At 34.1% G+C, this 13,994-nt stretch overlaps 1 protein-coding gene and 1 pseudogene across 1 annotated transcript; both read left to right on the plus strand.

The window, feature by feature from the left end:
- Window positions 1–280: 280 nt before the first annotated feature.
- Window positions 281–1,114, plus strand: LOC105115947 (uncharacterized). Its single transcript, XM_011013040.1, has one exon. The coding sequence runs from the start codon at window positions 364–366 to the stop codon at window positions 823–825; it is 462 nt and encodes a 153-aa protein (XP_011011342.1). The 5' UTR covers window positions 281–363; the 3' UTR covers window positions 826–1,114.
- Window positions 1,115–4,507: 3,393 nt separating this feature from the next.
- LOC105115951 (uncharacterized) lies at window positions 4,508–7,786 on the plus strand (annotated as a pseudogene).
- The last annotated feature ends 6,208 nt before the right edge of the window (window positions 7,787–13,994 follow it).

The raw sequence follows: 13,994 nt of genomic DNA on the forward strand, positions 1-13,994 counted from the left end.
GGTAATCAATTACCAATTATAAAGAATGCTTTGAAGATATTTTCATACTTGTGAAAGAAAGAAGAGGAGATTCACCTACCTAATTTTGAGAGCTAACTTAGTTTGCTACTTGATTTTGATAGCAAGTTACCAAAATGTTGAATAAGACCACTCCACTAATAGCACACAACATGAAAAACCATGCAATTTCCTATCAATAAGATTTGTTTTCCTACAGTCAAGAATTATATAAATACCTCATCAAGCCTCCTGTCTTCTCCATCAACCCATCCATATCAAAAACCCTCTCAGCCTCTCCTCCAATAGTTCAATCTTTCCTGAACTATAATATTTTGCTTGGATAGGGTTTATAATACCCACAAGATGAAGTTCCTTAAGCTACTCTTTCTACTTGCTATGCTCATTTCATTCTTAGCCATTACTCTTTCTGCTACACCAACGGAAGATGTTTCATTCCCTGACTTCGATTTCGAAGACAAGGAAAACTCTGACCATCATCAGACTGAGAGCCAAGAAACAACCTCATCTCTGAGAGGGACAAACCGCTTTCTAGCCCAGACTCGGGCTTTCATGACATGTGACAAGAACCCTAGGGTTTGTCAAGTTCAGGGAAGCCCTGGTCCAGATTGCTGCAAGAAGATGTGTGTGAATCAAATGACAGACTGGTTTAACTGTGGGAAGTGTGGTAAGAAATGTAAGTACACAGAGATTTGTTGCAAAGGGAAGTGTGTGAACCCAATGTATAACAGGAATCATTGCGGAGGTTGCAACAACAAGTGCAAGAAAGGGAGTGCATGTCAGTATGGGATGTGTAGTTATGCATAGAAACGCATGGCGCCATGCATTTCTATGCATAAATGCATGGCGCCATCCATGCATGCATGCGAGTTCATATCTATTCGGTATACATGGGACCATACAATTAGTGATTTGTTTTATATATGTTTGTAGCATAATATTTTGTGTGAGGAATAAAGGCAAACCATCGTCCAATGATAGGGTTTGCTGGGCTTTATTTAATCTTTCAATCCAATGCCATAATGTAATGTAATAAGGGATATACCTTTAATTCTTAATCATTTGTTTTATGTTAATTGTTCTTAATAAAGTTTATGTTCAGTCTTATTTTTTATTTTCTTACGGATTAAGATATTTTCAGATTTAAACTGCATTTTAATTCAGATTACTAATTACTTACTCTAATACTAAAATACTGATTTCAAAATGAGTAAACACATTTAATCTTGCTATTGTTTATTAATTTTACAGCTTGAGAGGAAAGAAAAAGAGTAATTAAAGATGAATGGAGAAAGTTGTAAGAGTAGCTGAAATCATGTACAGTACAATTATGGAGGAAGGAGTATTCTAAGTAGGTGAAATTTCCTTATTTGCAAAACAAAATCTCTTTGGGTCCACGAAAGAAAATAATGTAGATTTTTGATAAATTAAAGAAAATACTTACTAAAATAATTGAATTCTCAATTTCATTCTTGATTTTGAATTCTAAATCTTACCTCTAAAAAATCCAATGAAATTGAATTAATATTTCTTTCTTTCTTAGAATCAATGTTTCTAATAATTAATGTTTTCATTTGCTTGTATTTTTCTTCTTAATTTCAAATTACTGAAATAAAAAAATTCTTCATCTATATTTTTCTATTTATTTATAGTACAAGTACAAGGAGAAAAAAAATTCCTACCCTCCTTTATTTCCTCTATATTTGTCTCCATTCTTTTGAGTTCCAAGTTACTCTCTTACAAATCTATAATAGCCTGTTTAGTATTATAATATTAGTTTTTTTTTAAAGTGTTTTTGTCTATAAACATATCAAAATTATATTTGTTTAAATTTATTTTTAATATTAGTATATTACAATGATCTAAAAATATCAAAAAATAGTTAATTTGAAATAAAAAATATTTTTTTTCAAAAATATTTTTAAAATACAAAAACAAATATACTGTGATAAATCCATCTATGGGTTAATTATCTGAAGTTTAATCCAGTTTGGTGTAAATTTTGGCAAGGTGCTAATAAAAAAATAAAATAAACCAATTGCCATGGAGAGCTAAAGGGTGAAGATACAAAGATAATGTTCTCCAAAAATCATGATGAAGGTCCAAAGAGAGACTTGTACGATTTGCTTTGGAAAAATGGAGCAAATGGGGTGGGCTAAAGATGGTTGCCAAAATAAATATGTCAAAAACTCTCTGTTGACAAATTAGCTATATATGGCTGCGAAGTGCAAATACCAATTTAATATGAGCTGAACCAAAAGGTTTTAATTAAATGGTATCTTGTTAAATTAATGCATGATCAATGCTAATTTTTTTTTCTTATACCAATTTAACATTTGTTCTAATTGTGAATAATTAAAGGCAACTTGCTAGCTCATCAATTATATGTGATAATTTTACACCATTTTCTGATCTCCACGGTATATCAAGTTCCTACGTGTTGGATATTGTGAATGAAATGATCTTGAATTCAAATTTTGAGGTAATTAAATTAGAGAAAGAGGTAAATGAGCTCCAAATTAAAGACCCAAAACAACAAAAACATATAATACGTTTGCACACAAAACGTTCTTCAAACATTTCTTGCATGCCCGCTTGTCCAATAGGCCATCCATGTAATAAAACATTATTCTTTTCAACGAACAAGTGAGACATAAGATTCATTATATATCATAGGAAAAAAAACTAATTTTTGTGGAGAATCACTGTAGAACCTCTCACAAACTTTTGTTGACCGCATGCAATGTTAGGAGTTTTTAGGTTTTGCTTGAAAATTTATGGGGTGAGAGAAAAGGAGAAGAAAAAGAAAAATGACAACTAGAGCTATACCATGGACTCACCGATGACTTGTGCTGCCCTAGGAGAGAGACCTCGTCATGGTGATGCCAATGCCGCCTATGAAAGTCGCGAACGGATCCTAGAGGAAGCATCATGCACCATGTTGTGTCATGACCTCAACCATGAATTTATGTTTCTCAATTATATTCCTAATCAACCAATTTTTATTTGATTTAGTAACTAATTTTTTGAAAATAGTTTTTTTTTTTAAATTTAGTCTCTAATTCTTAGATGTTTCTTAAATTTATACCCATATTTTATCTAATCGAGGATAATTAAGACCTGACTGAGGAGGAAAGATGCAGGAGAAGATAAATGAATGTGACGAATTGTTATATCGAATTGGCTCATTGCAATCATGTAATCAGTGAGACCATAAATTTAAAATATTAATTTGAGTTAATTGAGATGATTAATTTAATATAGTATTTTTTCTTTGTTTTAATCCTTAATCTTTTATATTTTATTTTATCCTTTAAGAGTTTATCTTTTCACAGTTTTATATAATCACGTTAGGTAAAGGTTTAAACAACAACAAGCTAAAATTTCTTTAAAAATTAAATTAGGTTTTAAATGAGGCGATCGCTTAATTAAATAGGCCATGATGCGAACCCAAATAAATAAAAAGCATATGAATTGAAATGTGTGAATTTTTGGTTTAGTTTTTGTTTTTTTCTCAAATAAAATATTTATATATAATTAAATGAAAAATGCTAAATGGCATGATGAGCAGTGAATTTTTTTTTTTGGTGTTTTCAGTCTTCATTTATAATTAATAATTTTTTATATTTATTAATACAGATTAATTTTGTTAAACAGATCAAGCTTTAGATAAGCATTTGAGGTTTTTTATTGCAACAAAAAAATTAAAAGTTTCCACGTGTTTGTTTTACGTTATCCAGGCCGCAAGAAATTGATAACTACTAATAAAGAGGAGACTGGCCTACCTTATCCCAGTTGTATAATCTGTCATCGAATTTTGACCTAATTTGACAAATAATTTTCATTAAAAGCCTAACTTGGTTCAGCTTGCGTTTGATAAGAACTCTCAAGGCCGTTGGAGAAGACCACTCCACTAATAGCACACAACATGAGAAATTAACCATGCAATTTCCCATAATCAAAGAGAAATCCAGCTCCTTTAATTTCTTCTCTAAAAATACCTCCATAATTCTCTATCCTTCTCCATGCAAAGCATTTATATCCACAACACTCTCCAAAGTCAATAATTATTCACCACTTCAAGCTATATTTTACTTGATTAAGTACACATTATAAAACAAGACATGAACGCAGAGTTCTTTTCAATATTAACTCGGCTGCAGGGGCGGAACCAGAAAATAGAATTAAAAGCGGCCAAAATATTAGTTGTTTTATTATTTAGATTAAATATATAAATATTATAAAGGGAGGGGTTGGAAAAAAAATTCCTTGCCGGGGCCCCGGCCCCCGCCAGCCCCTCCCTGGCTCCGCCACTGCTCGGCTGTGTACTTGGTTAAGAGCCATCAACGCAGATTTCTATTATACTGCATCAGATTATCGGATTTATGGCTCTCATCTGATGGTCTTGTGATTTGGATCAATGTCAAAAACATTAGATCCCCCTTATTCTGGAAGCCACCTGACGTTCTTACATTAAAATGGAATGTTGATGGTTCTTCAAAAGGAAAACAGGGCCTGCAGGGATTATCGGGGGATTGTTAGAGGTATCTTCTCTTATTCAGTGGGCAACAGGGACTCCGATAAAGCTGAGCTGCTAGCAGTGGTTAAAGCCATTGATCTGTCTTCATCAAAGAATGATTTTGTTGGGTTCAATTTCTCGGTGGAATCTGTCTCTGCTTCAGTGGTCAGTTGGATGAACAATCCTTGTTCTAGAACTTGGAAGTTCCATGAGCTTTTGTTAAAGTTTCCAGGTTTTCTTCTGGACTGGGTAACATTTCCTTCTGTCACACCTTCCGAGAAGCTAGCTCCATTTTGCAAAACAAGGGGTGAATGGATTGGTGGATCTTAATTACAGCGTGGACTTGAGCTTATTGGAAGCCTTGAATATAAGTTTATTCAGCTTGAATTTTCTGTGGTTTTGAGCAGGGGTTTGTGTGTGGATTGCTATTCTGTTCAGAATAGCCTCTGGATTCTCTGATGGGAGAAGCTTTAAGATTTTTATTACTAGACTGAAGCTTCGGTTTTTTATAAGTTTTTGTATTCAGTTTTTGATGATTCCTGTCACGCTGCTTGATTGCTATTCTGTTAGCCTCTGGATTCTCTGCCTGTCTTTGGCTTGTAACCCATTTTGGCCCCCACGAAAATAAAAATAAATAATAAATAATTAAAAATAATAAAAAAAACTAAACAGTGTCATTTCAACACTATTCCTTTTCCCGGAACTTAAAGCCCCACTCATTGGAGACCTCACCCGGTGTCTCCTTTGCTTCCCATGCGCAATAGAAGGCCGTTCCCTTGCTCCCCACGTGTAATAGCAAGCCGCTCCTCTTTGGCCTATAAATATTATCCTCAACATTAACACATGGACATGGAGGGGTTTTTTTTTTTTTTGTTGGAACGAGAGGGAAGGGGAAACGAAAAGAAAGGGACAATTTTTTAAACGAGAGGGGGAAAAGAGGGGAGGGAAGAGCTTTTGAAAAAGAAAATGAAGAAGAAGAAGAGTGAATAGGAGGGAGGAAGTTTGAATGAAAAGAGAGAGAGAGAGGAGAGAGAGAAAGCTAAAATAGTAGAGGAGAGAAAAATAGAGATTGGGGTCTTTGCACGGAGAAGAAGAAGACCGAGCCTCACCCCCTGGAACCACCGTCCACACCACTCCTTAGGCCACCGCCACCAGCACCACCGTCAGCTCATCATCCCAGGCTTAGAGGGAAGACCACTGTCAGCAACAGAAGAATAAAACATAAACAGAGGAGAACAGAGTAGAAGAAAAACATAGAAAAGAAGAAAAAGAAAGGTTGACCACCGTCCACACCACTCCTCAGGCCACCGCCAGCTCATCATCCTAGGTAACTCCCTCCCCTTCATCACTGTTTAGGGTCGTCTTCTTGCATGCAGAACGTGCATTGTGCACGTTCTGCAAACAAGAAGATAATTAGCAGTTACTGTGCAAGTGCACAGTAACTGCTAATTAATTCACTAGTTACTGTGCATGTGCACAATACCGGGCTAATTAATTAATTGGGCTGATTTCAGCCCAGTTTTCTTTTGGAGCAGGTCCGGCCCATCCGGAAAATTTTCTTCAAAGAATTTGTGATTTTTGATAATTTTGTTACTGTATTTTGATCAATATCGATTCGTATTTTTATACTGTAAGTATACAAATCCGGTATTAAAATACCCATTCTACCACCCTTAGTGCTACCAACAACAGCAAAACCACCGTTAGAGGGAAGACCACTGTCAGCAACAGAAGAATAAAACATAAACAGAGGAGAACAGAGTAGAAGAAAAACATAGAAAAGAAGAAAAAGAAAGGTTGACCACCGTCCACACCACTCCTCAGGCCACCACCATCAGCACCACCGTCAGCTCATTATCCCAGGTAACTCCCTCCCCCTCATCACTATTTAGGGTCGTCTTCTTGCGTGCAGAACGTGCACTGTGCACGTTCTACAAGCAAGAAGATAATTAGTAGTACTGTGCAAGTGCACAGTAACTGCTAATTAATTCACTGTGCATGTGCATAGTACCGGGCTAATTAATTAATTGGGTACTGTGCACATGCACAGTACCCGGTTACTGTTTGTTACGGGCTGGAACATCAGCCCAGCCCTGTAAAAAAAGGGGCCCATTATATGTTTGGCTGATTTCGGTCCAATTTCCTTTTGGAGCAGGTCCGGCCCATCCGGAAATTTTTCTTCAAAGAATTTATGATTTTTGATAATTTTGTTACTGTATTTTGATCAATATCGATTTGTATTTTTATACTGTAAAGATACAAATCCGGTATTAAAATACCCGGTTTTCATTAAGTCATAAAAAAAATATAAAAATAAAAATGTTTTGTTTTCATGCAAACGGCCTAGTCTCTCCAATATATATATATATATATATATATATATATATAAATCATCACATCATATTTTCATAGATTAAAGAAAATTTCAAAAAATATATGTATTAGCATGCATTTTGGCTTTAATAACGAAAAAAACCTTGGATTTTATCGGACAATAAAACAATGCAGCTTACCTTAGGTATGACGTATTTGGGGTGCTAATACCTTTCCTTTACGCAACCAGTCCCCGTACCCAATCTCTAAGACCAGTTAGGGTTTCTAGTGACCAAAATACTAGGTGGCGACTCCCAATCCATTTTCCACCAACAAAAGACAATATTTTCTTATCCCCTTATATTTGCTAGATAGATATACAACATTTCCAGATAAAGGTGAAAAACCCGTCGCGACGCTGCACACGTGCGACATGGCTTATCATGTATCGCTTATAAAAAAAATAATAAAAAAAGCCATAAAGTTAATATATTCTTTTTACAAGCAATTCTCGTGTCCTTAGCCATTGGTCTTTCTGCTACACCATCTGAAGAATAATTATCCCTTGAATTCACTAATAATGAAGATGAGGAATATGCTGATCTTCCTTCGGCCGAGAAACAACAAACAAGTTCAATATCTCTGAGAGGGACAAACCGCTTTCAATCCAAGACTCGGATTGTCATGACATGTGACAAGTACCCTTGAGTTTGTCGAGCCAAGGGCAGCCCCGGGCTAGATTGCTGCAAGAAGAATTGTATGAATGTGATGACAGATAGGCTCCACTGTGGAATGTGTGTCTTTAGAAGTGCAAATATCCGGAGATTTGCTATAATGGTCAGTCTGTGAACACAATGTCTAACAAGAAGCATTGTGGAGGTAACAATAACAAGTGCAAGAAACGCATGTGTGTATGGGATGTGTAGTTATGCATAAAGAGATATTGTGCCATGAATATTGTTTAGGGCAAGCCATTCACGCATACAGTTAGTAGTATTGTCAATTTAATGCATACTCGATCTAAAAGAGTTGAGTTGTAGGAGTGAGGTAAGAGAGAATGTCGCTACCCAAGACCATATCCCTAATCCTATCAAAACTCTGATTCAAACCTCCAATCTCCATTACCCCAACCTCCACATATACAAATCACATAATTTTACCTCCAATCATCCTTTACACAAAATCACCATCTCCACTCCCCAACAAAAGACCAAGCATTTACACATGAGACAAAGATTTACTTTGAGAGATTCCCCTCTTGGGTGGATTTCCAAACCTTAAGAAGAGTTTTCTACAAGTATGGTGATGCTATTGATATCTTCATTTCAGGGGGGAAAAATCAGAAGGATTGGATATTCGGTTTTTTCACTATGAAATCATGGTTCTCTCAAACAGAGCTTCTTCACTTCTTTAATGATCTATGGTTTGCCTCATTCAAACTACGAGCAAACCCTGTGCATTTCCACCGTCAACCTCCCTCACATAGCTATCCCCAGGCGACCACAAGCCACACCAAGCAGGGCATGAAGAGGATGGAAAAGCTGATGATGATGATAATATCCAATCAAAGGATGAAGTTGTCAATGCCCACAACGGTAGCGATGATGATGTACATGTAACCAAAGCATGAAGTGAACTAGTAGTTGAACTAACAATAATCAATTAATAAGGAAATGATCTCTTAAGATATTTTGATTACCATAATTTATTTTAAGTAATTTCTTTATTGTCTGTTGTAGTAAATTAATTTTTTTTCTTTTTTTACCAAGTGTTTTTTTTTCATATCCATATATTCTGCTTTTTAGCTTTATGGTCTTTTTAATATACTCTCATAATTATCCAAAAAAATAAAATCACCTAAAAAAAGAGGATATTTATAGTTTGAATTTTACTAGCATTTCTCAACTTATATATAAGAATGAGAAACTAGAATTAACAAGCTATTCTCTATATGCATGGTTTAACTTTTAAAAGGGAATATCCACTTATAAATTGTGTTTAGGGGTATGTCCATAAAATTAAAAAAAAGTTGCAAAAGTAAAAATAGCTTCTCATATTTTTAGAAATTATTCTTGTTCTGTACGCTATAATCCTAATACCTTGAAATCATCTTGTGGTTTTTTTTCATAAAAAAAGGTATCCGTTGTAATCATGATACCTTCTAATTATCTTGATGGGTTTTTTGAAAAGAAAGGTATTAGTTTAATAGTTGTATAATTTGGAACAATGATGGGTTGAATTATAAACAATTAGGGATTTGGTACTATATTTTAAAGCTTTAATAGTTGTATAATTTGGATTTCGTAAGTTTTGGATAATGATTAAGGATTTAATTAAAGATGATTAAGAGATTCATCACAAAAAAGTACAAATTAAAGAAAAGGAAAAGGAAGAAGTACAACAAAGGAGAAAGAAAGCTACTCTTATTCCTATAAAAAACATAAAAACAACATCAACAAAGCCTTGAGAAGCAGCATATATAACATGAGATCCCCACAAACTAAGATATGCAATAACCCTAAAAAGTCACGACCTTTACAGTCAAATACCAAGAAATTAAACCATCTAGGTGGTGGCCAAGTGGTAAGAACTTGGTACCAAGAGGTTTGCTCTCTCTATGGTCTCAGTTTCGAGTTCTTGTTGGCTCATATGATGGCCACTGGAAGCTTACATGGTCGTTAACTTTAGGGCCCATGGGATTAGCCGTGGTGCGCGCAAGCTGGCCCGGACACCCATATTAATCTAAAAAAAAAAGTACTAAGAAATTAAGTAATCAAAAGCCGTGAAGCCCTCCTCCTTCCATTATTTTAGTGCAAAGTAAAATACCCTCAACATTATGAACTAATTCAAGCCCCGTGCAAGGAAATTTTTCCCTTTTTTGACCGTACCACAAAACCAATCGATGTAAAATGAGATTAAAAAAATCTTACTCCAGATAGGTTCTTGACCATTAAACACCAAGTCATTTCTTGCTAGCCATATACCCCAAGTTATATCATAAGAGAGATTGATCTGAAACTTCCTTTGGAATTTTCCTTTGGCAAGAGAAGGCCATTAAAAAGTTAATTGATCTAGCGATTGCAATATAATCCATTTGGACCTTTGTTATAATCTATTTTTGGATCCTTGCACAAAGAAAAAAATTAAAAATAAATAAATATTATTGTTGTAACCTAATTTTGATCCATTGGCTTTTAATTTAATTTTACAGGGTTTAAAATGGAAAATTAAAAGATCAGAGATTTATTTTGATGAAAAATGTGATTTTTCAACTTGCATGAAAACTAGAGACTACAATGTACCTTTGCTATTCTATCCTTATCTTGAAGATAATTCTTATCTTCTCCAAGATAATCCTTACCTTGCTCAAGATAATCCTCAAGATAATGATAGTTTTTTGCTTTCGAATTCGATTTTAATTTGAACTTCAAAAAAGAGAATGAGTTTGATCGAGGCTTTACTTCTCGCAAGCGATGAGACTTTTACACTATAAATACTGATCTCAGTAGACGAAAAAAAAGAAAAGGAAAAAAGAGGAGGGGAAAGGATAATTATTGAGAAACCCTGAAATAAAAGACCCCAAGAGAAGGTCATTACTAGAAATCCTAAAAGAGAGAATATAAAAAAGAAAGGGGGCGGCGAACCCTACACTAGTTGCCGCCCCCTCAACCCCTCTATTGTTGTAGTCGTAGATGTGTAGATAAACTTTAGCTTTTGAATCACTTGATTTTGATATTAAAAGCTCAAGATATTCTTATTTGAATATCTAGTATGAAAGTAGGGATTCTTGCTGCGAGAAGGATTTTTACCCGAGTTTGCAGGGATACAATTGTAAGATGCATAAAGTTTAAAGACCACTTACAAGCCAATTTGAAGCCCTTTTTTGGACCAAGGACCAAAGAGAAAAGACGTTAAAATAAGGGAGTTGATTGAAGATAAAATTATAAGGAAGAAATTGAAGAACCATGTTTTTTTCTACATAGCTATCCCAGTTTTTCTTTCCTTTTATTTGCAATTTCCTGTTTGGTTTCCATGTTTCTCTTACTGGATTGGAGAGCTGCAGACCATGTTTTTATTCCCCATTTCAAAAGAAATAGTTGGTGCCTCATGGTCCCAGCTTTGAAAGGAAAGAAAGCAGTTGGACCACCTTTGATCAATGGAAACTAAGTGTTGAAAATCAAAATAGGAATTAGAATATTTCAGTTTTCTTTTTGTTTTTTTTACTGCAAATCAGCAAAGGATTTGCATCCTAAAATTAATTTTTTGAATCTTTCCTAAATAGAGATATGTTAGACTATATATAAGCCCCGCTAATGACCTAGTAAGGGGTGTAGAAAAAAAAGAAAGGAAGAGCAGGGGAAAAGAAACGCAAACAGGAGGAAAGAAAGAACAAGAGAGGTAGAATATGAGTAGAAAAAATGAAGAGAAAAAAGAGAGAAGAAAAAAAACACAAAGAACAGGGCTTCATCTTTTTTATTGTGAAAGTCTTTATAGGAACCAAAAGGAGAGAAAAAAAAAAAGCCAGAGGCATCCAAAATAAGGAGAAAAAAAAGGGTAGGGAAACAAAAAAAGAAGAGACAGCGAGGGGACTTAACAACACAAATAATAGGGGAGAACAAAGGGAGTTTCTTTCCTTCATCCTTTCGTTAATATGAGAAAGGAAAATAGAACGGAGGAGAGGGAGAGAAGAGAAATGAAAGCAAAACAAACCAGAAAGAACAGCAGACGAGCACAGGCAATGAAGGACTAAAGAAACCAGGTTCGCCAGCAGACTAGGTAAGCTGTCTCTCTTTTCCTACCACTTTCCATGCATTCTTGGTTGCATTGTTACTGTTCAAGTGAAATTTAATTCACTTGACTAGTAACCAGTCAAGGCATGTGTGAGGAAACTCATGCATGCCTTTGTGCCCAACCAAGTCACTGGTTTGGGCTAGTGACTCAGCTAGGCCTGCTGGGTTCAACCTAGCCACATAGGTCAAGCTAGACCTAGCCCTTCAAAAAAAAAAATAGTAATATTGTTGTTTTTTATCATGAATTTATTTTGTATTTTTATGTTTTAAGAAAATATCAATCTCTTATTTAGAATATCCAGTTCTCGACGCAATGCGATATATATATATTCATGCATACGACTAATACCCTAACATGTTTTGAATGTTCTTTTTACATAAAAAAATATTAAAAGTTTCAAAAATATGTTTTCAGATGGATTTCTTAAACACAACAAAAATTATTTTCTTCAATTTTTGGATTTTAAACATGTTTGTAAAACTCCAATGGGTGTTGGCTAATATTCCATAAAATATAAAAATCTTATTTTTAGGGGAAATTCATCTATTATTCACCATTAATGTTTGGATAAAGAAATCTTTAAAGGATGAATATCCAAAATATTAGTGGGAATAATTTGTTATTATTCACTTTTAATGTTTAGATAAAGAAACCTAAGTGGTTAATATTTAAAATATTTTTTTAGGAATAATAAGTCACCACACATCCTTGAAAGAAGCCTTGATTATAATTGAAGACATTTTAATTTTTAACTCCACAATTTACGAGCTATGAAAATATGAAACACTAAGGCAAAATGAGGCTTTTAAAGCACTTTTAATTTCCTTAGATTTCTAAATTTTTTTCCCTATTCCTTGTGATTTACGAGTTGCGAACTCTTGAAATACTAAGGGAAAAATAAGCTTTTAAAGCATATGGAATCTCCTTAGATTTCTATCTTAATAAATGTAATTTGAATCAACCCTAGAAAAATAGATGGGATAAGAAAACACAAAAACTATAGCAATTATAAGGCAAGCCAAATACCAAGCAGCTTACTTTAGGTAAGGTGTACTAGGAGTGCTAATACATTTCCTTTACTCAATCAATCCCTTACCTTAGAATCTCTGAAAGACTAGTTAGAGTTTTTAGTGACCAAAATACTAGGTGGTGACTCCTTTATCCACGAATCAAAACAAAAGGCCCCAAAATCAATCGTGGGTCGTCACGACCCTGCGCTCCACTAGCGAGGATGCGACAATAACCAAGAGCCCAAGCCTACATTACGTTCCTAATCAAACCCTTTTTGATCAAAGGCAAGTAATTTATATCGGTAGGTAGTGTTTTCTCATGCAAACCAAATCATTATTCATGCAAATAAAATGAATGCTTTGAACACTACTTCTTTGAAACTCTCAAATTAAATCTTAAACCTTTTTGACCAACTAAATGTCACTCACTTTCACCAAAAGCAAAATAAAGAGTTTTCATCACTTCTAAAAACCTCTCAATAGGAATCACTTGAATTTCTTCAGAACAAGTTTGCTTTGAATCAATGTCAAAATGTTTTCTATGTCTGGAATAGCTTTGAAATTCTAAAATTTTTGCAAGAAAACAACTCCTTATCAAGCCTTCCTTCTGGCACGACCAAAAGATTGGTGTCTTCTCCTAAGTGTAGAAGTGTCGTAGTAATAAATTACCTGATAAGACCGGGGTCGAACTAGAAGGAGGTTAATTGTATAAATTATAAATAAAAACAATAATAGTAGTAGTAATAATAATAATAACAACAACAATTATAGTAATAATAATAATAATAATAAAGAAGAAGAAGAAGAAGAAGTTAATAAGAACTTTGAGATTAAAGATCAACGTGAGGATTAAACAATGATAAAAACAAATGTCAAGGTTAGAGAATCTACGAATGATATTTCAAACAAATATAGTATAAATCCTTATTATTCAATTGGAAATCACACACAAAGGAGGTTTCAATCAAATTATAAATTGTTAACATGATTACATTAGTTATCTTATTCGAATAATACTAATACTTGTAAATGTTGTTAGGTATTCATAATTATAACTTATGTTAACAACAAATAAGATTCCTTTTATGGCACAAGTGTCAGTTATACCATATGGTTGGGCTATGAAAAGGCCAATTATTTTTTGTACCAAGTGTTATACAATACAAATCTAGATTAACCATTTAACAAGTAAAGTAGTAAAAGTAAACAAGATAACAAATACAAAACATGTTAGTATCAAACATTAAAGTCCGTGTTAAGTTTACACTATACTTATCCTAACACCATTAGTGTAACCTTTTCATGTTGACATTATAAACTTAGCTAAACATAATGAAAGAGAG

The sequence above is a fragment of the Populus euphratica genome, unplaced genomic scaffold (genome assembly GCF_000495115.2).
Source record: "Populus euphratica unplaced genomic scaffold, PopEup_1.0 scaffold820.1, whole genome shotgun sequence".
NCBI classification, from domain to species: Eukaryota; Viridiplantae; Streptophyta; class Magnoliopsida; order Malpighiales; family Salicaceae; genus Populus; species Populus euphratica.